The sequence below is a fragment of the Seriola aureovittata genome, chromosome 14 (genome assembly GCF_021018895.1).
Source record: "Seriola aureovittata isolate HTS-2021-v1 ecotype China chromosome 14, ASM2101889v1, whole genome shotgun sequence".
NCBI lineage: Eukaryota > Metazoa > Chordata > Actinopteri > Carangiformes > Carangidae > Seriola > Seriola aureovittata.
Window position 1 is genome coordinate 25,977,571 of NC_079377.1, and position 24,678 is coordinate 26,002,248.

The 24,678-nt window shown below is 44.5% G+C and overlaps 2 protein-coding genes across 2 annotated transcripts; one reads left to right on the top strand and one right to left on the bottom strand.

Moving 5' to 3' along the window:
- On the top strand, positions 1-4,501 carry mea1 (male-enhanced antigen 1). Its single transcript, XM_056395087.1, has 4 exons — positions 1-103; positions 1,130-1,541; positions 1,738-1,846; positions 2,122-4,501. The coding sequence occupies exons 2-4, from the start codon at positions 1,149-1,151 to the stop codon at positions 2,301-2,303; spliced, it is 684 nt and encodes a 227-aa protein (XP_056251062.1). The 5' UTR covers positions 1-103; positions 1,130-1,148; the 3' UTR covers positions 2,304-4,501.
- Positions 4,391-24,179, bottom strand: ppp2r5d (protein phosphatase 2, regulatory subunit B', delta). The gene is made up of 17 exons (XM_056395086.1): positions 23,385-24,179; positions 21,179-21,262; positions 18,261-18,438; positions 16,098-16,297; positions 15,863-15,973; positions 15,658-15,750; positions 15,439-15,569; positions 14,214-14,273; positions 13,951-14,059; positions 13,766-13,819; positions 12,900-13,070; positions 11,399-11,526; positions 10,618-10,719; positions 10,255-10,327; positions 10,081-10,128; positions 9,774-9,884; positions 4,391-9,694 (listed from the first exon to the last, which is right to left on the bottom strand). The coding sequence occupies exons 1-17, from the start codon at positions 23,409-23,411 to the stop codon at positions 9,557-9,559; spliced, it is 1,818 nt and encodes a 605-aa protein (XP_056251061.1). The 5' UTR covers positions 23,412-24,179; the 3' UTR covers positions 4,391-9,556.
- Between the last annotated feature and the right edge of the window lie 499 nt (positions 24,180-24,678).

Sequence of the window (24,678 nt, forward strand, 5' to 3'; positions counted from 1 at the left end):
GTCGTGACGTACCCGGACGCGTCTGATCAGCAGCTGCAGCTAGCAGCGGCTAACCGCTAACACCTGAAGCTCGGAGCAGACAGACAGACAGACAGACAGACAGGTGAGTCCTTGAACGCCTCACCTGGAGACGGTGTGTTAAAACAACGAGAAGAGAGAATTTAAATCAGCGGAAAAACAAACGAGTCCGCGAATGAAACAGGAAACAGACAGAGAGCATCTGTTAGCTGCTAGCCGTTAGCCGCTCCAGGTATTCTCCATCACCGTCATCTACCTGTCCCTCAGTCCGCCCGGTTTATCACACAGGCTGGACAGGTGGGTCAGACTGAGCCGGACTGGGGGAGGGGCGATGATGGAGGATCTGAAGACAATAAACCTTAAGTTAAAGTGTCAAGTGTTTCCTCTGCAGACCAGAGCTAACTAACTATTCATTTCATGATTTATTAATCTGACAGGTATTTTCTCGATCGATTGATCATTTATTCGGTTCACGTTCGATTCTTCAAACGTCTCGTTCGGTCCAGAATCCAAAGAGATTCAGTTTCTGAGGCAGAAACCAGAGACAGAGAAGATCAGAGACACCAGAGGGCCGGGAACAAGAACCTCTTTTAATTTGAAAAGAATTTCATTATCAATTTTCTGTCGATCTATTAATTGATTATTGACTAATGACTGCAGCTATCCTCAGATCTTTAATTACATTTACTGACACATTCTCAGCTCTGGTAACAATAAAATATTTAAATAGAATGTAATTTATTATTATTATTATCATTATCATTATTATTAATAATAAATACAATATAATAATGTAAGTGTCAATAATATTAAAGTCTCATTTGTTGAAATAAAAAAGTCAAAATTTTATATAAAATGTTTTTAATCATTCTGTCTGTTTATTTCTACTGAATATGATCAGATAATGAGGAGAAATCAATACTGATTGATTTTAACTGTTCATCCCTGATCAATACTCACACTGACTAGTCTTTTAGGTCAAATAAAAAAAAAAGAAAATCAAACCGTAGAACTATTTTCATCTGTTGTGATCTGTAGTAGCTGCTCTCTGCCTGTAGGGGGCAGAACAGGACGGACAGGTATTAAAGTGTGAGTATCTGCCCCCCCTCAGGGTCTCTGTGTGTCTGTGGATGGAAGTGTGGAGCTCTGCGATGGGACCGGAGAGAGTCTTACCGAGCTCCGAGGACGAGCTGGGAGAGGACGAGCGTCCGGCCGACGGAGCGCTGCTGCCGGTGGGGGCCGTGTGGAATGGTGGGGAGGGAGGGGGTGAGGACGAGGAGGGGGAGGAGGAAGAGGAGGAGGGGGGAGAGATGGAGCTGGATGGAGAGGAGGAGGAGAACAGTGGAGGATATTATTACCAACCTCTGAACCAAGATCCTGACGGTCTGAACGCCAGCGAGCCCCCGGAGGAGGAGGGGGAAGAGGAGGAGGAGGAGGAGGAGGAGGACAGGGGGGGGCAGCAGGAGGAGGAGGAAGCACCATCACACGCCGAGCAACTGCAGCAGGTGCAGCAGAGGATAGAGGTAAGATCTGCCCGTCAACAGGTGACTAACAGGTCTGGACAGAGATGACGTTGAGTCTCTGACGGCTGATTTTCTTAAACGCATCACTCAGGGAACAAACAGGAGACACGATGATGTCACTGTCTCTGAGTGACTCTAAACCGTAGCTGCGTTCTGATTGGCCGCTGCAGCAGTCTCACCTGTCTCTCTCCTCCAGGTGATGGGCCTCCACCTTCCTGAAGCTCCTCCCCCTGACAGTGATGAGGAGGAGGACCCTGAGGGGGCGGCGGCCCTGAGGAGCCGCGCCTCCATCCCCATGGACGCAGGTGAGTCGTCCACGTGTCCTTCACAGGCTTCCGGCCTGTTTCTGTTTCTACAACTGATTAATTCATTAAATAATCATCGGTCATATCTTATATAATAAGTATAAATACACAGTAACTCAAGGTTCACTTACTATCTTTTTTTCAGAGCTTTCAACCACATCTCTCAGACCTTTGACTTTTTTAAAACTCTACAAAATAAAATGTGAAAATAAAAACAGAAAACTGTTGTTGTGAAAAAGTACTTGGTTCATCATGACATCACTTCCTGTCCTCAGACCACGTGGAGCTGGTGAAGCGGACGATGGCGGCCGTGGCGTTGCCGTCTCTCGGCGTGCCGGCGTGGGCCCAAGAGATCTCCGACGACCAGTGGAAGGACATGGTCCAGCACACGCTGCAGAGCCGGCAGAGCGCTGGCGCCCTGCGCATCAACCGCAGGAACAACATCAACGGACCCTGAATGCACCACTGCCACTTCAGGGACACTGACAGAGGGCCGGGAAATGACAGGAGGAAGGTGATAAGTCGTTCTGTCGGACTGAACCAGTGAATCACAAACATCAGTTTCACTTCAGTGACATTAAAACTTTAAGATTCAATCTGAACCTGAAGAAGCTGCTGACTTTTTAATTTTAGTTTTTAATTTTTTTATTTCTACTTTTGTCTCAGATTCAAATCCTGAACCTTTAACTCAGAGTTCAGTTTCATGTCGAGATCAAACTCCAGTTTATTTTAGTCTTAACTCAGTGTCCTGGGGGAGGAGCTTATGTCTCACACTGATTCCAGTTTTTCATCAATAAATAACTGAAGGATCAATGTTTCTCCACTGGAGGAAATTAATCTGTGACAGTCAAAACCAGGAATCTGAATTCTTCAGAGAAACTTTAGGATCAAATTCATTTATAGGTTCAGAATCGTTTGGAAACGATCAGTCGATTCATTAATTAATCAATTGGAAGAAAATATATCAGCAACTGTTCTAATAATCAATTCATTGTTTACATTTTTTTTTTAAAGCAAAAGTGACAAAATGTATTTTCAGTTTCTCTTTAGGTTTTTTCTGTTGCTCGGACCAAACCAGATCAATAATCGATTAATAAAGGAAATAATTGGCAGATAAAGGTTTTATAAAATAAATTAAGAACATTTTTCTCAGGTCAAACAGACTTTTAAAAAAAATGTTAACAGGTCACAGACCTTAATGTTGAAATATAAATAATAATTGATTGAACTCGATCAAGGCTGTAACTAATGATTCTGATCATTTCCTCATTTCATTGAAGAAATCAGATTCAGTTACTGTGGATAGAAACATAGAAGAACATCAGCAGATCTACGTCTTCATCAAACTAAACTCCCTTCACTTTAATCTTCATGTTTTTGCCTTAAACAGTTAAAGTTTAGAAAATATAGAAAATGTGAATCAGCCTTAAAAACATTCTCAGAAACTCGACGGAGGATTTGAGCTCAGAGCGTTTGGAGGTTCAGTTAAAATGTGAGGTGAGATTGGATTAAAGCAGGAAGTGGGTTCAGTCCTGACAGACGACGCTGAGGGAATAATGTCTGAAACACACCTGTACTGAGTCAAACTTGATCAATCATCTAAATGATCGGCTGATAATCGATCAGCTCCACCTTCACATCCTTTAATGTTACTGAACTCACACTCGGCTTCTGTCCACTGGTCGTTTCCTCTGTGGTTGTTGTTTATTAAAGCGTCAGCAGGTGTGAACAGACGGAGGGCGACACCTGGTGGCTGCTTTTATTTTTTCATCCTGTTTCTTCAGATCATGAGTTTAAAAAGTTAAAGCTGCTCTGAACGTTTTTCATTACGAGAGAGAAGCAGAAGTTTTCTGGATTTTCAGATTCAGGGAACGTGACAGAAACAGACGTGAGTTTTTTATTATTTTTGTTTAAAGCTGCTGCTCACCTGTCGTCCAACAGCACAGGTGAGTTCACTTGTTGCCTGAATCAACCTCTGGGAAAATCGGGAGAAAACCAGTTACACAAAGATAATTAACTGGTGATGTTGAGAAAACAGTGTAAAAATAACTTTAATTAGAGCTGCAAATGTCATTCCATTGATTTTTGTAATTTTTCAAATAAAAATGACAAAAATTCAGTTTTTTCTTAAGTTGTGAAGCTTTAAACTAAAAATATCTGAGTGTCAGTTGTGATATTGTTTATATATTATTATACATTATATTATTTCTGTTTATAAACCAAATTATTAATCAATTAATAGAGAAAATAATCTGCAGATGATGATGATCAGTTGCAGCTCTAATTGCAGCCACCGTCGTCTCCTTCTGTGGGTGTGAAGGAAACTTCCTGTTTGATTTTCAGTGTAAAATGTTGATTATTTTTTAGGATAAAGTCACATTTTACTTTTGAAGCCTTTTAATGATGTTCAACTTATTTTTAATTGTTTTTTTCTCAGTGTTTTGATTGTACATGAATTGATCTGATCGTGTGTGTGTGTGTGTGTGTGTGTGTGTGTGTGTTTAATGACTGTTGGTGTAAAACAGAAACTGATTGTCAAACATGTCCACTTTATTTCTTTTATTTTCTTCTGTACATACATGAACATCTGTACAAAATCAGACTTTCATACTATGTAATGCTTCTAACTAATTAAAGTACAACGTATGTACAGGATGACAGGAAGCAGCAAGGTTCAGTTTAAGTGTCGGGACTTGAGACGAGAGCGAGAGAGAGAGAGAGATCGCCATCACGTTATTTTATGTTTCATCTTTCGCCGCTGGACCAAAAAAAACTCTGCGTCCCTCTTTATTTAGTTTCTACGGAAGCCGAGAAAGATCGTACTCGCAAATATTTTTTTATCCCGTTTTCTCGAGATAATGAAGCTTCGGTTTCAGCTCCGCCCAGATCCACAAGTTTGATTTGTGGAGGGGGAGGGGAGGAGTTACTGCTCCCTGTAACAAATCAGAAACCGTGTCTTTAAAGGTTCATGAGGTTTGGTGGATTCTACTTTAAGGTGAGCAGCACTTCCTGTTTGTTTATGTACTGTGTGCCGTTTAAGGATTTGTCCAGCAGGGGGCAGATCAGAGCTGAGAGTAAACTAGAGTCACCTCCTCGTGGTCGTATCCCTCCGCCACTCAGACTCGTTCCAGGTTACATCCTCTTTATCCAGTGTCGTAGAAAATATGAAACGTGTGCGTGACAGAAAGTTTTTTGTGAGGACACTGTGACCTTTGACCTTTAAACCTTTAGCCACCAAAATCTAATCAGTTCATCCTTGAGTCCAGGTGAATGTTTGTGCCAAATGTGAAGAAGTTCCTTCAAGGTGTTTCTGAGACGTCGTGTCCATGAGAATGAGACGGACAGACAGACCACCTCAAAACAAAATGGCCGCTCTGAGACTGTCGCCGGCGTGGAATAACAAAAAATAGACATGGAGGCCGTGGTTTGTTTCTCTAACACAGGAAACAGTGTTAAAAGTAAATATCAGCTGAGTGTCAGCTGACGTTCTGGTGTCACCAGGTAACGACACCTGATCTGCCCCCTGCTGGACGAAGAGTGTAAACAAACAGCTGCTGATCAGCTGATCATCATCACTCAGCTTCTGTTTCACTTCTGTCTGTTCTCAGGTTGTAAAACGTAAAGTTAGCCTCTTCTAACTCGAGAGCTGTGGCGGCCATTTTGTCCAGCGGCGAGGGAGAGAAAGAGGGGCGGGGCTGTTTCACCACCTGGAATGGTCACTGATTTTGATTGACAGCCGATCTCTTAAGGACAGTATGAAAGTATGAAAAAAAGAAAACAGCTGATGAGAGTGTAACAATAAAAATAAACAATCATAGAGCAGGGGGCGTGGCCTGAGGGAGGAGGTGTGGCCATGAGTCAATATACATGAGAATATACAGTACAACAATAACTGCAGGCAGAACCGTCACCTCTCCACCACTTCGACAGGATTGTTTGAGCGCACTTAGTCGCAGCGCCGCCGTGCACGAGCCGCCGTGCACAAGCCACCGTGCACAAGCCGCCGTGCACAAGCCACCGTGCACGAGCCGCCGTTCTTACTTCCTTTTTTTTTTTTTTTTTACAGAACATAAAGAATATTGCTGAGGCGCCTCGAGAACAGAAACGCGGCGAGGTCAGACAGGAAACAGGAATCAAAGCTTCAGTTGATACAAAGCGGAACAGAAGATGAAAGTCGAGGCCGATTGAGCTTCTGATTTATTGAATTTATATCATTAATATTATTGATTAACCAGCTCATTGCCACGTGAACTGGCGATCTGTTCATGTCACAGAAATGTGTTCAGGACACGGTGGCGACGAGACATCAGACTGAATTTTATCAAAACAAAAGTTTGTAGTTTGTTTGTCGTCTTGAAGCTCGTCAGAGTCGATTTAGTCACGTGAAATGTCAGATAACTCCCATGATGCCTTTCTCATGTTCAGCACTCCGGGAAAATAAACGTAAACGCCAAATATTGTTATTAATCAGAAATAAACTGAAGGTTAGTGACAATTTAATCAGTAAAAATTCACTTTAACGACATTTAGCTGCATTTTTCCAGTTAATGAAGAAGCTGAATCTGTGACACGAACTGTTTGCGTTTTAAAATGTCGCAGCACGTTAACACGTTTCCCGCCACAAGATGAGTCACTTTAACTCGGAGCCGGAAGCAAAATGAAATGTGACTTGAGTCTCTTCTTCTCTGTAGTTTCTCTTTTATAAAAAGCGACGCAGCGTTTAACACTTGCAGCTGAAATACAGACCGGACGTTTTGTAAACAGAACTGACAGCAGAGGATCATGGGAATCTGAGTCTTTCAAAGTGCAGCTCTAAACCTTCACGTACATTCATCAGTAACGTCTGATTTAAGTTAAAAAATTCACCATTAAAAACATTCACTCTTCTCTTTAGCTCTGAGAGACTCGATACTGAACCCAACTCTAAAAACAATCATGTTTATCAGCTCGTGTTTTTCTTCTACTTTTATTTTGGCGGGATGAAATCTCAGACTTGTGTTTGTTTAAATCAGAATTTCCTATGACTTCCTGTGATTATTAGGCCTGTGAATGTTTAAATGCTTAAATCATGATAAATTTTCATCAGGTCTGGTTCAGAAGACGAACAGCTCTACGTCACCTTAGGTGTTTCAGTGAAGGTGTGGGCGGAGCTAAACTGTCAGCAGCTTCACTTTAAACTGAACACAACGACTCCACGACCAGAGATGAAACATTATCAACAGAGTAATTGAACTCATCATTTAACAACCTGCGCAGCAGAGGAGGGACCTCTTCTCAGGACGGACAGGAAACAGGTGTGGTGTACATTTACAGTGTGAACCGTCAAGACACCGAAGAAGACGGAGCTGGAATGTCTGACGGGTATAAAGCTGCGTCCAGACCGCTACGTTTTCATTTTAAAATGATCTCTGTCCAGACTAACACACCTGAAAACACGACTATCCACCTACACTGAGCATGTGCGAGCCGCTGTAAACAGGAAGTAGATTGTCTCCAGCAAAGACAGCTGTAGCATTAAAACAGAGAATGTAAGTGAACAGCAGCTGCAAAGACAACAAGGTCAGTAACACTGTCATTCATCATCATGTTGTATTCACCACTGGTAGTCCAGGCTGATGACAGCCAATCAGGAGAGAGCGTGGGTGTGACCTCATCGTTTACAAAGGTCTCACTTTCTGTCCAGACTACAACACAACCCCAGAGTTTTCAAAATAAAACACATCCCCATAGTTTCAGAATAAAACACAACCCCAGAGTTTTCAAAATACAACACCACCCCAGAGTTTTCAAAATAAAACACCACCCCAGAGTTTTCAAAATAAAACTGGTCCAGCAGAGTTTCCAGAGTCGTGTGGATGGGAGAAGGAAACGTAGCAGAAGTGAGTTTTGAAATGAAAACGTAGCGGTGTGGGCGGAGCCTAAGACCTACTTTCGGTCTTTAGTTGACGGAGCTGAATTAAACGATTTTCAAGACGTTCAACACAAAACTCTTCAGACAGATGTCAGCAATTACTTTATCTTCTGTCGTGAGGTAAACAGCAGAGATACAGCGGGAATGTGTCTTTGTTTATTTGTTTCTTTGTCTGTTTCTTTGTCTGTTTGTTTGTTTGTCGTGTTGCAGCGACTCGGTTTTGTTCGGTCTGATTTAAATTTGACCTTCATTTACAGATTTAATTGTATCGTAGATCGACGCGGCTCAGAGAGAGAAACATCAGGACAAAGGTCTCGGACTGTAACAACAAACCCGTGGGGGAGGGGCATGAGGTTGTCAATGTGGATTCATAAATGGAATCAATTTATTTGACGGTTTCTTCAACAAACACTGATGTGAGGATTCACACGGAAACACCCGGAGCAGCTCACATCTGAGCTTCTTCTTCAGTTGCATAATTTCCTATAACCCCTGAATGTGTCTCTGGTGGAGGAGGAGTCTATGTTTGACCTCTGACCTGACGAGTGACGGCTACATGTCTAATGAAACATTCAGACCAGGTTTTTCTCGTTAAGTGCTCTGAGTGGACGAGGGATGAAACAACACTGAACCGGTGCGGAAAGGAAACGAGTCCTCGTGCAAACGCCGTCTCTCATTGGTTGAAACTCGCTGACGAGGCGTCACGGTCACGCCCACTTCAAAATAAAACAAACAAACCAGAAACATCAAAACAAAATCATGTTGGAATCAAACTTTTCAGGTTCCTCTGGATTTACAGGATGCTGATTGGACGTCTACATTCACTGTGTCTCGTCGTCGTCGTCATCGTCATCATCATCATCATCATCATCTTCATCTTCATCATCGTCTGTCTAAAGCTGCTTCAGTCTGGAGTCCCCCTCAGATACAGGCTGACAGGTGATTGGTCGGGTCAGGTGGAAGGGGGCGGGGCTCTGGAGTGAAGCTGCTGTCGGAGAACTGAGAGAGTCAGTGAACTCATCTGTGCTGCGTTCAGGTGTCGCGGGACAGAAGTGAAGTGTTGGAGCGGTTTTCAACTTCAGGAACTTTTTAACGAGCTTCAACCTGGAGCCTCACGTCACCTGGAGAACCAGGAGAACCTGGAGAACCGGTGAGGTTCAGGTTCTTGGTTCTGCTTTGTGTTTCCATTGTGATAAATGCAACTGATTCTCTTTTATCTGGAGACTGGTCTGGTCTGGATTGAAATGGTTTGGACTGGTTGGTCTGGTCTGGATTGAAAAGGTTGGACTGGACTAGTCTGGTTTGGAACGGTTTAGTCTGGACGGAGACTGTCACTGAGGAGACGTGTCTTTAAATGTAGACTTGTCTTAACTTGCCAGAACCGGAACCTGAAGCTCCAGGCGGTCTCGTTCCCGCTGTGGAAAAGGCCTGTTGGTGATGCATTCGGGGACCTGATGCGTTCAGGTCTACCGCTCGTTAACAGCGTGGCACAGTTTCAACAAACAGCAGCAGGTGTGTGAAGCGGAGATGAAGGTGCAACAGGAAGCTGATGACATCATCACACGGGACCGCTGACACGTCAAACACCATGTGGACGGACGAGCTTCTACAGAGTGTCCTACTTGTTGTCGGCCAACGGGGGCAGAGATGAGAGGCTTCTCTTTTTTCTTTTTTTCTTTGAACGCAGCGTCAGCTCCGCCCTGAGCCGACCCCTGACCAGTTTCTCCACGACAGCTTGAACTTCCTCCCTAGAGAGACGCACAGGAGGGGGGGGGTTCAGAAGGGGCGGCTCCCCCCGGTCAGAGAGCCTCCTGATTGGCTGTCAGGTACTCCTCGGCTCTCTTGTGAGCCTCCAGAGCTTTGATGGTGTAGACGTCCTGCGGCAGCTCCGACTTCCTCCTCATCAGGACCTTGTCCTTCTTCAGGTCCTTCAGACCCTGAAACCAGAGACCAGAGTCAAACAGCTGTGTGTGTGTGTGTGTGTGTGTGTGTGTGTGTGTGTGTGTGTGTGTGTACCTGTGAAGCCTCAGTCTCCACAGTCTTCTTCAGCAGCTGAATGTCTTCAGCTGTCGGAGTCTCTGTTTCCATCGAGTACACGGCCACAGAGCTGTCACTGTACAACATGTACTGTACACACACACACACACAAACACACACATACACACACACACACACAGAAGCATAAACAGTCAGAACAGCATACAACAATAAAAAAATAAAAAACACTAATTAAAATCCAGTTACTATGACAACATACAATCTAAACTAACACAATTATGAACCATGGTTGATTGATTAATTATAGAACTGAAAGAGATCTGACCTCATCCTGTGGGTGGAGTCCAGGGCGAAGAGGGTGGAGCTTATTACTCTGAAGGTAAAGGACACACACAGTTAATTAGAAAGGATGAAGTTAGGAGACAGATGAGGATATAGAGGAGGAGATGAGGAGATAAGGAGGTGAGGAGACAGGTGAGGAGACAGGTGAGCAGTGTACCTGTGGGTTCTGTCTTGCCAGCTCCTCTATCTTGTGCCAGATCTCCTCTCTCTCCTTCAGTTTGTATTTCTCTCTGCAGGAAACAGAAAAACCTTGTAGAACTTATATATACACACACACACACATATATATATATATTATATATATCTCCTTTGTTTGTTTGTTTGTTTGTTCATTTATTTATTTCTGCAGACATTCAACACAATAACTGTGTTTAGTGTAATGTTGTTATGTTTCGACCCTCTGGGCCTCCGACTGTCAGAAAACCTACAAACACTTTGGGTTTGAGACGACGACCGGCAACAGTGTGTTATTGTGTGTGTGTGTGTGTGTGTGTGTGTGTGTGTGTGTGTTGTGTTTTACTTCTGCTTCTCAGCCTTGTACTGCTGTGTGCAGTCATCAAACAGTTTCTGGTTCATCTCCATGAAGAGCTTCAGAGCGTTGTAGATCAGACCGTGGATCGTCCTGAGGAGGAGGAGGAGGAAGAAGAGGAGGAAGAAGAGGAAGAAGAGGAGGAAGAGGAGGAAGAAGAGGAGGAAGAGGAGGAAGAAGAGGGGGGGGTTCAGATCACCTCAGCCTGAAGTCAAATATCTGAACTGTATTAACTGGTCCATTCATGTTCCTGAACTTTCACTTCATGACTGAGAGGCAACTGTAGGACTATGTTCAGGTGAGTGATGACATCATCATGACATCATCATGAGGGTCACAGGTGGTTCAGTAATGAAAACATTTGTATTCTCCCTCTCTCTGAGTGTTAAATGTCATGACCTGTTAGCTTAGCTTAGCATAAAGACTGTAAACAGATGGAAACAGCTAGCCTGGCTCTGGTGTCTGTAACACAGTGTGTGAGAGTCAGAGCAGCAAACGGGCTATTGAGGGGAGTATTGATCCTCTATTGATCAGTATTGATGTTTCCACCCACAGCTGCTGCTCTGAAAGCAGGGATTCATTACATCACACACACACACACACACACACACACACACACAGGTCAGCAGTCTGTCACTACACTTACATTTACAAAAACACATTCGCAGGTCTTATTTAACAGTGTGTGTGTGTGTGAGTGTGTGTGTGTGTGTGTGTGTGTGTGTGTGTGTGTGTGTGTGTGTGTGTATGTGTGTGTGTGTGTGTGTGTTACTTGTTCCAGTGGCTCTTGGAGTTCTTGTAGAGGGCGGGAAACATGATGGGGAGGATCTTGGCGGCATTATCACTGATCAGACTCATGATGTATTCGTTGTTCCAGTAATAAAGAGCTCTCTCTGCCACCTGCAAGTACAACACCTTCATCATCACCATCATCATCACCATCACCATCATCATCATCATCATCACCATCATCACCATCATCATCACCATCATCATGACCACCATCATCACCACCACCATCATCACCATCATCATCATCATAATCACCATCATCACCATCACCATCATAACAACCATCACCATCATCACCATCATCATCACCTTCACCACCATCATCATCGTCATCATCATCATCACCACCATCACCATCATCACCATCATCATCACCTTCACCACCATCATCATCGTCATCATCATCATCACCACCATCACCATCATCACCATCATCACCACCATCATCATCACCATCATCACCATCACCATCATTATCACCATCATCACCATCATCATCATCATCACCATCAACACCCTCATTATCACCATCATTATCACCATCACCATCATCATCACCATCATCATCACCATCAACACCCTCATCACCATCACCATCATCACCATCGTCACCACAATCACCACCATCATCACCCTCATCTTCATCATCATCACCATCACCATCATCATCACCATCATCATCACCACCATCACCATCACCATCATCACCACCATCACCATCGTCACCACAATCACCACCATCATCACCCTCATCTTCATCATCATCACCATCATCATCACCATCATCATCACCATCATCACCATCACCATCATCACCACCATCACCATCGTCACCACAATCACCACCATCATCACCCTCATCTTCATCATCATCACCATCATCATAACCACCATCACCATCATCACCCTCATCTTCATCATCATCACCATCATCATCACCATCATCACCCTCATCACCATTAACATCATCACCATCATCATCACCATCATCAGAGATTTGGTTCAGGATGTGGTTCTGGTTCTGGTTCTGGATGTGGATGTGGCTCTGTTTCATGATGTGGTTCAGGATGTGAAGCTGGTTCAGTTTAAGGATTTGGTTCTGGTTCAGGATTTGGTTCAGGATGTGGTTCCTGTTTGATTGTGATGTGGGTTTGGACCTGATTCCGGGTCAGTTTATCATTCAGGGTTAGGGTTAGGTCATTGTAAATCAGGTTCAGATTCTGATCTAATTCTTGTTCAGTATTAGACTGTAGCTCTGGTTCTGGTTCCGGCTCTGGGTTCGGTTGTTGGGTTAGGGTTCTGATTATATAATACTGGTTCTGTTTTCAGGCTGAAGTTCAGGTTCAGATCTTTATCTAGTTCAGCTGCATCAGTGATATTAGTTGTGGTTTTGTTTCAGGTTCTGGCTCAGTTCATGGTTTAGGCTCAGCTGTTGGTTCTGGTTGATGTTCACATACTGGTTCAGGTTCTGGTTCAGGTACCTGGAAGTGTGGGCTGGAGACACACTTGGCGAGCTGTCTGAAGAGCGGCTCCTGGACTTTGACGAACTCCGACGGCTCGATGACGTCCAGGATCTCCTCCAGCTCGTTCAGGAACATCACCTCCTTCGGACTGTGAGTTTTCGGCCAGAACTTCAGCAGACCCATGATCACCTGTGGGGGTCGAAGGTCACAACACAGACAGGAAGTCAAACTACAACACCTGAACTCCTCCTGCAGCCAACGATTCGTGCGTCACATGAGATCACATGAAGAGACAGAAGAACCGAGACAGGTTCTCCAAACTACCCGTCCAGAACCTGAGGAACTGTGTTCAGGTGTACCGAGGAGAACTGCAGCTGGTTTAAAGGTAAAGGGGGGTCACATCAAATCCTGATCTGATCCAGGTTTTTACTCTTTACTGAACTTTGGACTTTCACTGAGAAACAAAAACTGTTCAACGCTTTATTTTGAAAATATCTTCAGTCCAGAACCTAAAACTTTTTACATTTTATTTCACAGTAAAACTTCAGTGTTTTCAGTTTCCTGAAAGAGTTAAAAACATATAAACACATGTATTTCATCATGTCAGGTGTGAAAACTAAAAGCTGCTCTTTACTATTTTCTGTTTGTACAAGGTGATTTTATTTTGTAAAATCCAAGAATCTTAAATATGATTTTTATTTTGAAAATGAAAAAACTGTTTATAAATGCGTAAAAATCAAATCAGTGTGTTGTTCAGGTGTTTCTGTTAATGTGTCCACCCTCTGTGCGTTACTATGGAAACAAAACACTGCCCGTCATCATCAGCAGCAGCAGTTTTTATAGCGTTGTCATGGAAACAGGGAGGAAGTCTGCAGCGGACTCACCGGCTCCGTCAGACTGCTGTCCTTCTCCAGGAACTGCACCACGCAGTACGCCAGCTGGATACAGACACAGAGACCGTTACTGTACACCTACTGTGCTGCCACTCACAGATGATGTCACAGATGATGTCACAGGTGATGTCACAGGTGATGTCACAGGTGATGTCACAGACAGGCTGATCTCTGACCTGTGGGTGGTAGACGCTCAGAGACTTGACTTTGTGGAGCGGCAGAAGAACTCGGATCAGAAACATCTTGTGTTCTTCTTTCAGTGGTAAAGCGAAGCCGTTGATTATACTGAGAGAGAGAGAGAGAGATGAAACAGTGTGTGTGTGTGTGTGTGTGTGCATGTGCGTGCGTGTGTGTGTGTGTGTGCATGTGCGTGTGTGTGTGTGCGTGCGTGTGTGTGTGTGTGTGTGTGTGTGCGTGCGTGTGTGTGTGTGTGTGTTACCTCCCCAGTATCTCCAGCAGCTCAGCAATGCCGTTATGATGTTCTGTCTCGTAGATAAATCTGCAAAACAACAAAACCAGTCAGATGTTTTTATCCAGGTGACGTGTGTGTGTGAGTGTGTGTGTGTGTGTGTGTGTGTGAGTGTGTGTGTGTGTGTGTGTGTGTGAGTGTGTGTGTGCGTGTGTGCGTGTGTGCGTGTGAGTGTGTGAGTGTGTGTGAGTGTGTGTGTGTGTGTGTGTGAGTGTGTGAGTGTGTGTGAGTGTGTGTGTGTGTTGTGTGTGTGTGTGTGAGTGTGTGTGTGTGTGTGTGTGTGTGTGTGTGTGTGTGTGTGTGTGTGAGTGTGTGTGGTGTGTGTGTGTGTGTGTGTGTGTGTGTGAGTGTGTGTGAGTGTGTGTGTGTGAGTGTGTGTGTGTGAGTGTGTGTGTGTGAGTGTGTGTGTGTGTGTGTGTGAGTGTGTGAGTGTGTGTGTGTGTGTGTGTGTGAGTGTGTGTGTGTGTGAGTGTGTGAGTGTGTGTGTGTGTGTGTGTGAGTGTGTGTGTGAGTGTGTGTGTGTGTGTGTGTGTGTGAGTGTGTGAGTGTGTGTGTGTGTGTGTGTGTGTGTGTGTGTGAGTGTGTGTGTGAGTGTGTGTGTGTGTGTGTGTGTGTGAGTGTGTGTGAGTGTGTGTGTGTGTGTGTGTGTGTGAGTGTGTGAGTGTGTGTGTGTGTGTGTGTGTGTGTGTGTGTGTGTGTGTGTGTGTAAGGTAATCTTCATGTGGACTGTGACGGAGAATCTAAGTGACAAAGGTCTTTTATCTTTTATCAGGATTTCATCACGACCAACACGATCTATTCACTCTGGTTTTATTCAGACCTTTTCTGACGGTCGGTGACTTTGATCTCCGTGTTTGTTGTTTGTTTACTTCTGATTCTTTAAATCACAGTCCAGGACACGTGTCTCATTCTCAGCTTTCTTACATGATTTGTCCTTTTTCTTTTAGCTCCTCAGTCTGTGAAGCTCTTTGAGCTGCACTAACCTGTATGAAAAGTGATTGATTTGACACCCAACTACATGCCCAGTATCTCAGGTGCATCCTGCAGTTTGTCCTGCATTTAGCTCCATGTGGGACTGACTACGACCACGATGCTGTGAGCTCTGCTGGTTCTGTGTATTGGGAGTTTTCGGTGTGTTTGTGACTGTAGCTGGTGTTTGTGGGTCTCCGTGTGTCTGTGCTGACCAGGTTCTGACCTGTAGAAGATGTTGTTGATCTGGCGGCGGATGTAGGCTCGGAGGCCGAGGAACTTGCCGTAGATCCGGTGCAGGATGGTCTTGAGGAAGTCTCTCTCTCTGGGGTCCTCGCTGTCGAACAGCTCCAGCAGCTTTAACACAGTCATTAAACCCAGAGTCAGATTTCATCACAACGTCTCAACATCTTTACCTGGTGAAGCTTCACAGGTGAGGTCTTACCGACAGTACAAACTTTTGGTCGATATATTTTTTTGCGATGTTTGGCTGGAAGTCTGGAGACTCCAGGAAGCGAAGGAAGAACTCGTACACCAGCTGTGGAGACAAACAACAAACACAAGAAAACATGTTGGTGTCTGGAAAAACAACAACACATGATGACATGGAAACACACACGTTAAAGACGAATAACTGTGAGTGACGTCACCTGCAGGTGAGGCCAGGCGGCCTCCAGCGTCGGTTCGTCCTCCTCAGGATCAAACTCGGCTCCGGTCGGGTTGGAGGACGGAGGAAGAGTCCGAAACAAGTTCACTGAAAACTGAACAAACACACAAATGTTACTACACAAGCTGCTGCCTCCGAGTGTGTGTGGTGCTGCGGTCTGATGTTTGTGAGGACGTGTTAGGGTTTAAAGTCTGTGGTCCTGGTTTGTTTCCTCTCACCATGATGACGGCCTCGGGGTAGATGGACTCGGTCACCACGTCACTGTTGTGTGTGATGTACTCGACCATCTCGTTGAGCCCCGCCCTCTTCACCTCCTTGTACTTGAGGTCGCTGAGTGGGTCGCTGACGAAGTCGAACAGCACGCAGCACTGACGCAGCTTCTGCACAAACAGCTCCTCGCGGTCCACCGGAGGGGCATCTGAGAGGGGCAACAGGAGGGAGGGAGGGAGGGGGTCAATCAACAACACAGAAGAAGACAGGTGGCCTCTCTGAACAAACCTCTGTTCCTCTTCTTCTCTGGAAGAAACTGAACTTGATGAGCAGTGATTAACATGGAGACTGATTGAACTTCATCAGATCAGTTTGAGCAGGTGTTCCTAATAAACTGAACACTCACTGATGAACTCACACTCATCTGCATCGTCACCACGTGTTTAGAGGTCTCTGCTTTCTGGAAGCATCTGATTACATCATAAGAAGCAACATCACCATGGCAACAATTCAGTTGTCCACATCTGTAATCCACTGATCTCCAGTCAGAACAAACAGCTGCTTCCTGATCACAGTTTCTACAGGAGCCCAGAATGGACAAACGGAAGTAGAATAAATAAAAATGAAGTAAATAACACATTTATATAATATCATAATTAATAATATAAATACATGAATGACTGAATTGTTGGGGGAGGGGTGTTGAGGTTGGATTGAATCCTTTGAAGTGAGGTCTTATTCAGATTTCACACGTTTTAACATTATTTGACGGATTCATCTTCGTCATGATCCTGAATCTCGTTATGATTTTCTCTCTTCTTCAGTTTCTTGTTGCTGATGATGTAAAAAACGTACAATGACAATAAAAGCCTTAAAATCTGTTTGAGAAACGACAGAGAATCGAACAACCTCCTGAACTTTAAACTACTCCGATAATCAATAATCAATATTTAAATATGTCTTTATTCAGACTGTGAGAGGACAGTCAGGTCCTACAGGCCTCCAGACTGCTGAGTCATGCTGTGATCACACACCTGAAACACTGATATCACTATGGAAACCAGCTCTGTCCATACACACACACACACTCACACACACACACACACACACACACACACACACACACACACAGTGTACAGAGAGTGAGATTCACAGACTGCGTCACAAGGCTGTCCCGTTTCTAAGGCTCCTTCAAATGCGTCCTTCGTTTCCCTGGCAACGGCAGCGCCAACGAGTGGATCCTTCACAGCCCTAACCATCCTAAAATGTACTGCACGCCAGCGATGAGTCACAAGAGCGAATGAGGCGGACTCACAAATAAAACAGCAGCCGAGGATTTAAAGACCAGATCGTCTCATGTTTCAGACTTCATGGACCACATCCTTAAAAGATACAGCGTGTGAACCTTTGGGCAGTGGGCATGTAGCCCTCAGCCAATCACATCGCACAGGGTGTGAGGGCGGGACTCTAAAAAAACAGGTTTCAGCTCTGTCTCCATCTCCCTCCTATAAAGAGCTACAGGTGTGTGTCTGTTTGACCGAGGGCGGGGCTGGGTCAGGTTTAGGTTAGTGTCAGGTTCATGTCAGGTTTGAGTCAGGTTTAGATATGGTTTAGGTTAGGTTAAGGTTAGTGTTGAGTCAGGTTTAGATTAGTGTTGGGTTTATGTCAGGTTTAGATCAGGTTTGAGTCAGGTTTAGATTAGTGTTGGGTTCATGTCAGGTTTGAGTCAGGTTCATGTCAGGTTTGAGTCAGGTTTAGATCAGGTTTGAGCCAGGTTTAGATATGGTTCAGGTTAGGTTCAGGTCAGGTTTAGATCAGGTTTAGATATGGTTCATGTCAGGTTTGAGTCAGGTTCAGGTCAGGTTTGAGCCAGGTTTAGATCAGGTTTGAGTCAGGTTTAGATATGGTTTAGGTTAGGTTCAGGTCAGGTTTAGATCAGGTTTAGATATGGTTTAGGTCAGGTTTATGTCAGGTTTAGATCAGGTTTGAGTCAGGTTTTAATTAGTGTTGGGTTTATGTCAGGTTCATGTCAGGTTTGAGTCAGGTTCAGGTCAGGTTTGAGCCAGGTTTAGATCAGGTTTGAGCCAGGTTTAGATATGGTTTAGGTTAGGTTAATGTTAGTGTTGAGTCAGGTTTAGATTAGTGTTGGGTTTAGGTCAGGTTCAGATTACCTTTGAGCGCAGGCAGCTTCTGCAGCTCCCTGTTCTTGGTCAGGCTGAAGCGGGACGAGCTCTGGCGCCGCTCCTTCTTCACCAGCTGAGGACCTCCGGAGTATTTGATCTTGTTGAGCTGAGTGGGAGGGGGGGTGCTGTTACTGGGACGCTTACTGCCACTCTGCTGCTGCTGGGACTGAAACCACACACACACACACACACACACACACACACACACACACACACACACACACACACACACACACACACACACACACACACAGGTTTAAAGTTAGAACAGGAGAGTGTTGTTAAACTTCCCCTCAGTGATGCATCCTGGGAGTGTTTGTCAGGATTGTTTCCATCTTCATGATCAGCTGTTTATTTTATATTTGGCCAAAGAAAAGTGAGAAAACAGAAATAGAAACTTTTATCAGAGCAGTTTCAGTCTGGTTCTAACTAAAACACGGCTCTCGGAGGTTTGAGGTCAGATGTTTCCAGATGATGAATGAGAGTCTGACATGTTCACTGTGTCTAACCAGCTGTGCTGTGTGTTACTGCTGTAGCTGATGTACTACACACACACACACACACACACACACACACACACAGCATATCAGCTGATCACTAACAGACAGGAGATCTGATTTAGAGCGTTAAAGACACTGAGCCTCCATTATAACACTGTGACTGTGGTTAGTGTGGAACATGAAGCTCCTGACGAGTCAGCAGCCTGAAACTCAGACTCAGATAATTATTTAAAGATTAATCGATCGGTCAATCAACAGAAAATAAACAAAATAAATGTGATGATTTCCTGATTTGAATTCAACATTCAGGTTATTTTCTTAATTGATCCATTATTCATTTTATCCTTGAAAAAGCCGAGATGGGGGCGTCGTGGTCTAAGCAGGCGCCCCATGTGTAGAGGCCACAGTCCTCGCTGCAGTCGGCCCCCGCTGCCTCCCCATCTCCTCTCTCTCTACTGTGCTATCAAATAAAGGCATAAAAATATACTTAAAAAAAAGCAGAGATGATGTTTTTAATTTGCTCGTTTAAATCAATAATGAAGATGATCATCAGCTGCAGCTTTAAAACAGAGAACAGCAGAAGAAGTGAGAAACTGACAGAGGATAAAAACAGCTGCAGGTGAATCACCTGAGCCTCAATGTGACATGAACAAACACCTTCGTTCTTTATGCAACAAATAAAATGTTTAAGTTGAATTTATGATTAACTCTCAGATATCAGCATCAAGGGTCAGCTCTCAGTCAGACTCCACTGAACTGAACTGAACCACAGCAGTGAGCTATTGAACAGGGACCCCGGGGGGTTGGGGGGGGGGGGGGGGGGGGTCAGCAGGGTGAACATCTATCAATAAGAGCTATTTTCAGTTTGGCTGCTGTCATTTAAAAACCCTGCAGCAGCTCAGTGAGAGAGAGGGAGCTGCGTGTTCACCACCACAGACTCAGGTGCAGACAGACCTGAGCTGTGACAGTCACATGACACAGGTAAGCAGCAGAAAGGCCTCATGTCGTCACTCAATTCATAAGAACTAAACATCTGCAAACATCTGTCTGTTGACTGACCTAAACAACCCTCTAACAGGTAACACGAACTCTGCATCACACCTGTCCATCACTGTGGTCCAGTCCAGGTCTGAGTTCTGGTCCTGGTCCTTCACTTCAGGTCTGTGACCTTTGACCCCACCTGTAACGCTCCATCAGCAGGTAAACTACACCTGAACCCGATCACCTGCTCCTCATTAACAGTGTGTGGAACATTAGAGCACAGTTTGACACAAACCGCCCCCATCAGGACCAGAACTGCCCCCATCAGGACCAGGACTGCCCCAATCAGGACCAGGACTGCCCCCATCAGGACCAGGACTGCCCCAATCAGGACCAGGACTGCCCCCATCACGACCAGGACTAACCCCATCAGGACCAGGACTACCCCCATCAGGACCAGAACTGCCCCCATCAGGACCAGGACTACCCCCATCAGGACCAGAACTGCCCCAATCAGGACCAGAACTGCCCCCATCAGGACCAGGACTGCCCCAATCAGGACCAGGACTACCCCCATCAGGACCAGGACTGCCCCAATCAGGACCAGGACTGCCCCCATCAGGACCAGAACTGCCCCAATCAGGACCAGGACTACCCCCATCAGGACCAGAACTGCCCCCATCAGGACCAGAACTGCCCCCATCAGGACCAGGACTACCCCCATCAGGACCAGAACTACCCCCATCAGGACCAGAACTGCCCCCATCAGGACCATGAACCCAGTGAACAGACACTCTAATCTCACATCAGTCACTGTTTCAGTCAGTTTGATGTGATGTTGCTGGTGTGATGTCACTATGACATCAACAGGTGTGTTTCTGCTGCAAGGCGAGAGACGCAGTGTGTCACTCTGACTTGTTCACCTGGACGCCAGAATGAAAACCAAGACGTTCCACAGCCGGCGTGTTCCTGCTCTCAGGAAACAACAGAGCTGTAAAATAAAAGGTGACTGACAGGAGACTTTGACTGTGATACGTCCAGTTATTAACTATAAACTAAACTGTTTCTATCAGTGACATTTATTCTGAAAAGGTTTCCTTTTTTTATACCTTATATAATGAGGTTCATTCAACCACAGCTTTTATTTCCAGTACCTAGTGTGTGTGTGTGTGTGTGTGTGTGTGTGTGTGTGTGTGTGTGTGTGTGTGCGTGCGTGCGCGTGTGTTATAGAGGACTCTGTGCTGAGTCTCGGGACGTCCCGGCCACTCAGAGTGTGTGTGTTATGAGTGAGTGTGTGAACAGCAGCAGCTCTGTCTCGCTGTGCCCTGCAGTGTTTTGTGTGTGTGTGTGTGTGTGTGTGTGTGTGTGTGTGTGTGTGTGTGTGTGTGAACATGTGACACTGATCATCATGTGTTCCTCTCTCACCTCGTCTGAGTTCTCTGTGGCGGCATCTTTCCCGCCGCTGCTGTTGCTGTTCTTCGTGCTGCTTTTGGCAGATTTGGTCGTTTCCTGTTGACACACAAATAAAAGCAGAAATAACATCTAATACAAAAATAAATCAGCTGTTATTTTTCCATATTTAAACTGGTGGATATTTCAGGCAGCACTGCAACTAAAAATAATACTAATCTGCTGATTATTTTCTCCATTAATTGATTAATGGAAAAGTCTTTGTAATTTCCTGCAGTGGGAGGATTTACCAACTGTCCAACCAACGATTATTCAATTACCAATCGATCAATTGTTGCAGCACTAATTTCATGGTTGCTGATTTTTTCCCAATTAATCAATCCTTTGGTCGATTAAAGGTTTATCTGTCAGACTTTCCCGCTGATGTTTTTAAATGTGTTTTATATTTTCCTGCAGTCGGAGGATTTGTATGTAAATATTTATTTTCCCACCAACTGTATAAAAAACTCAGAGATATTCAGAATATTTACTCTTTTTTTTTCTGACTGAACTCGACATCTGTGTTTTTGCCTGTTGCTCAGACAGAATCTGAATCTGTTCATTTGAGTTTCAGGGATCAATGAGGCATTTCTCACCGTTTTCTGACATTTTATTCACTGATCAATCAATCGATTAATGAAGAAAATATCCATCAGGTGTACTGATAAAGAAAATACCTGCTGGTAGCTGCTTCGCAGGCTCCTGTGATGGAATAAAATGAGCTGACGAAAGTTTGATCAAACTAAAACCAGATTCTGATCCAGGAGGTGGAGGATCAGTGGAACAAATCTATAACTAATTATTGATTAATCAAATAATGTACACAGACATAATATTGAGTAGAGCTGGGGGCATGGGGTCCCCGGGGAGTTGCCTGCTTTTTAATCCTCAGTCTGAGGTGAGTCCATCAGGTTTTTATTTTGGATGTTGGTCGGACTCAGAACCAGGACGATCAAACTAAAAACTGATGGTTTGTAAAATAATCAATGTTCTCATGATCAATTAATCCACCAATAATGTCTGGGATTAATTTAAACATCTCAGAGCTGAAGGTGACATCTTCAAAGAGATTCAGTTACCATGACGACACATGAAATCTGTGACTCCTCAGAAATGACTCAAACAATTAAATCAGTTATTTGCCAATTAATCGATTCATGAACTGATCGTCTCTGCTACAGTTTGTCATAAAGAGAGAAGTGGTTTGTTCTAATGAACTAAAATCGACTGTTAAATACAAATGTTCTCGTTATGATCAAATATTCAGAATGAAGCGTTTGTGCTTTTTAAGACCTTTTAAACCTCAGACTGTAATAACACGATAGAAAAGCAGCAGGGAGGATATAACCTCCAATTATTACATCACGTGTTTTCAGCAGTTTGTCACAATATTTCCTGATGATATAATTAATGTAATGAATGTGACCTGGTCCCAGATCAGCAGCAGAAAATGGATTAAACAGTTAAAAACAGCAGCAGGTTAAATGTCTGAGACTGGAGATTAAAACCTGCAGCCAGACTTTTGTGAACGAAACAACTTTCTCAGGCTTTTTTTAATGAATCAGGGTCCAGTAGAAACCCTGACACAGAGTCCTGATCCTGCAGAGGTTCCTGAGTGAACCAGAACCAGGACCAGGACCAGGACCTGGACCTGGACTTGTTCCTGTTCTGTCTCAGGTCATCAGATGCTTCCTTTGCAGGAGCTGTACCCTGCTCCCTCTCATGCCTGGATGAGTCACAGTCCGCACAGACACTTTTACACCGAGCCCTGCCTGTTTTCTTCCAAATGAATAATTTAACGGAGCAGGCAGCGGTTCCTCCCCGGAGCTCCGGTGGCAGCAGCGTTTCATCCGCTAGCTACCGGTCGGGTGACACCCCGCCTCAAGAGTCTAACAGCTGGACACGGTCGCTAATGCGGAGTTTGAACCGAACAAAGCGCGTGAGCGGCGGACACCGAGGCGACAACCGGGGACACAGACTTTTAATGCGGCTAGCAACTCCGCAGCTAGCGGCTAGCTTAGCCGTCCTCTGCTAGCGGGGCCTTAGCAGGTTAGCCCGCCGCTGCTCGGTAAAACAGAACGCCTGAAGTCTGAACCGGCCGAATTAACGACCGCTTCACGGCCACCCGGTTATATTACCGCGTAAAACGGGTCGTGTGGTGGTAATGTACCCGCTGACTCACCTTTTCCTTCTTGGTTTTGTTCGGCATCTTGACTGTGTGTCAGGGTGTTTTTCACGGAGCCTCCGTGATGCTCTTCCCCGGGACTCAGACGCTGTCACTCGGTCTATCTCCGCTGCCTGTGCCCGTTCCCGACTCGAGTGATCTGATTGGCCAGCGAGGCGCAGATCTGCCTAGCGACGCGTGTAGGGATTTTTCTGATGGGCTGTCTGTGAGTTTGGTGCTCAGGGTGAGGCAGGACTCCAGTCTTCCCCAGCAACACAACACCTTCAACCTGATGATACCCAGCTCTGTGACCGCAGAGAAAACTATCACCATTTCCTCCGGTTAGGGCTGTTTTCAACACAGAACCACACAGTGCATCCACACCTGAGTACAGGTGGCATCAGGACCAGGAAGGCAGCCCACTCCCCCCAAAGACAGTAAATAAGAGGGAAAAAAGTAATTAATAAGGCAAAATAAATTAAGAGCATCCCCTAATAAGTGACCCAGTTTAAATAAAAATAAAACCTGACTGACACTTCAAGTAAATAAAGTTTCATTGAGCACAAAGTTCATCCTTGATGTTGGAAACTGCAGTTTCACATAAGTCTAGAAGCCACTAAAGAAGACAACGAGAAGCTGCTGAAACCTCTGAAAAATGCTAGTAAGCAGACCTTTAGTTAAGTTTGTCAAAGAAAAACACCTCAGGACTTAAGCCTCATTCTCACTCTTCATTATGAAGATATTAATTAGTATATCATTTTTTCTAATATAACTCTATTCTGCCAAGGTTTATGATTGACTTTGTCCAGGGGAAAGTTCAGGTAGATTTACTCTGATGGATAAACAGCGCTCACCTCTCACCTGTTAAAGATGTCAGGCTCCACTTACACACACATTTAGATATAAATTATATATAGTCATGTAATCTTTTCCAGATATATTCTGTCACTGTGATCTGGAATCAAAGGCTGGAAACTGCGCTGTGAGTTTCACACATATGATCTAAAGTAACGTGTTCACTTCTCTGATGTGATTTATTTATTCATTATAGATATTCTTTGTTTTCCTGGTGTCATATTCTTGTGCGGTTGTGATGCTGAATTTCCCTCCTCAGGATCAGAGAAGTTTGATCTCATCTCAGTGAACAGCTCCTCTATCACATAACCACAACTTCACTTTAATGATTCCTGATGTAGAATGAAAACACTTCATTTTATTAACATGATGAGAATCAGAATTAGTCATCACTGTTTTTATAATAATAATATATATTTGATTTAAATGTTAAGAAACTTTAAACAGAAAAATAATT

Coding starts and splice junctions, on each gene's coding strand:
- mea1 (XM_056395087.1), top strand. CDS start 1,149: ATGGAAGTGTGGAGCTCTGCGATGGGACCGGAGAGAGTCTTACCGAGC. Junction 1,542..1,737: donor AGGTGCAGCAGAGGATAGAG/GTAAGATCTGCC, acceptor TCTCTCCTCCAG/GTGATGGGCCTCCACCTTCC. Junction 1,847..2,121: donor CTCCATCCCCATGGACGCAG/GTGAGTCGTCCA, acceptor TCCTGTCCTCAG/ACCACGTGGAGCTGGTGAAG.
- ppp2r5d (XM_056395086.1), bottom strand. CDS start 23,411: ATGCCGAACAAAACCAAGAAGGAAAAG. Junction 18,439..21,178: donor CCACAGAGAACTCAGACGAG/GTGAGAGAGGAA, acceptor GTGTGGTTTCAG/TCCCAGCAGCAGCAGAGTGG. Junction 9,695..9,773: donor TGGAGACTGAGGCTTCACAG/GTACACACACAC, acceptor CTCTGGTTTCAG/GGTCTGAAGGACCTGAAGAA.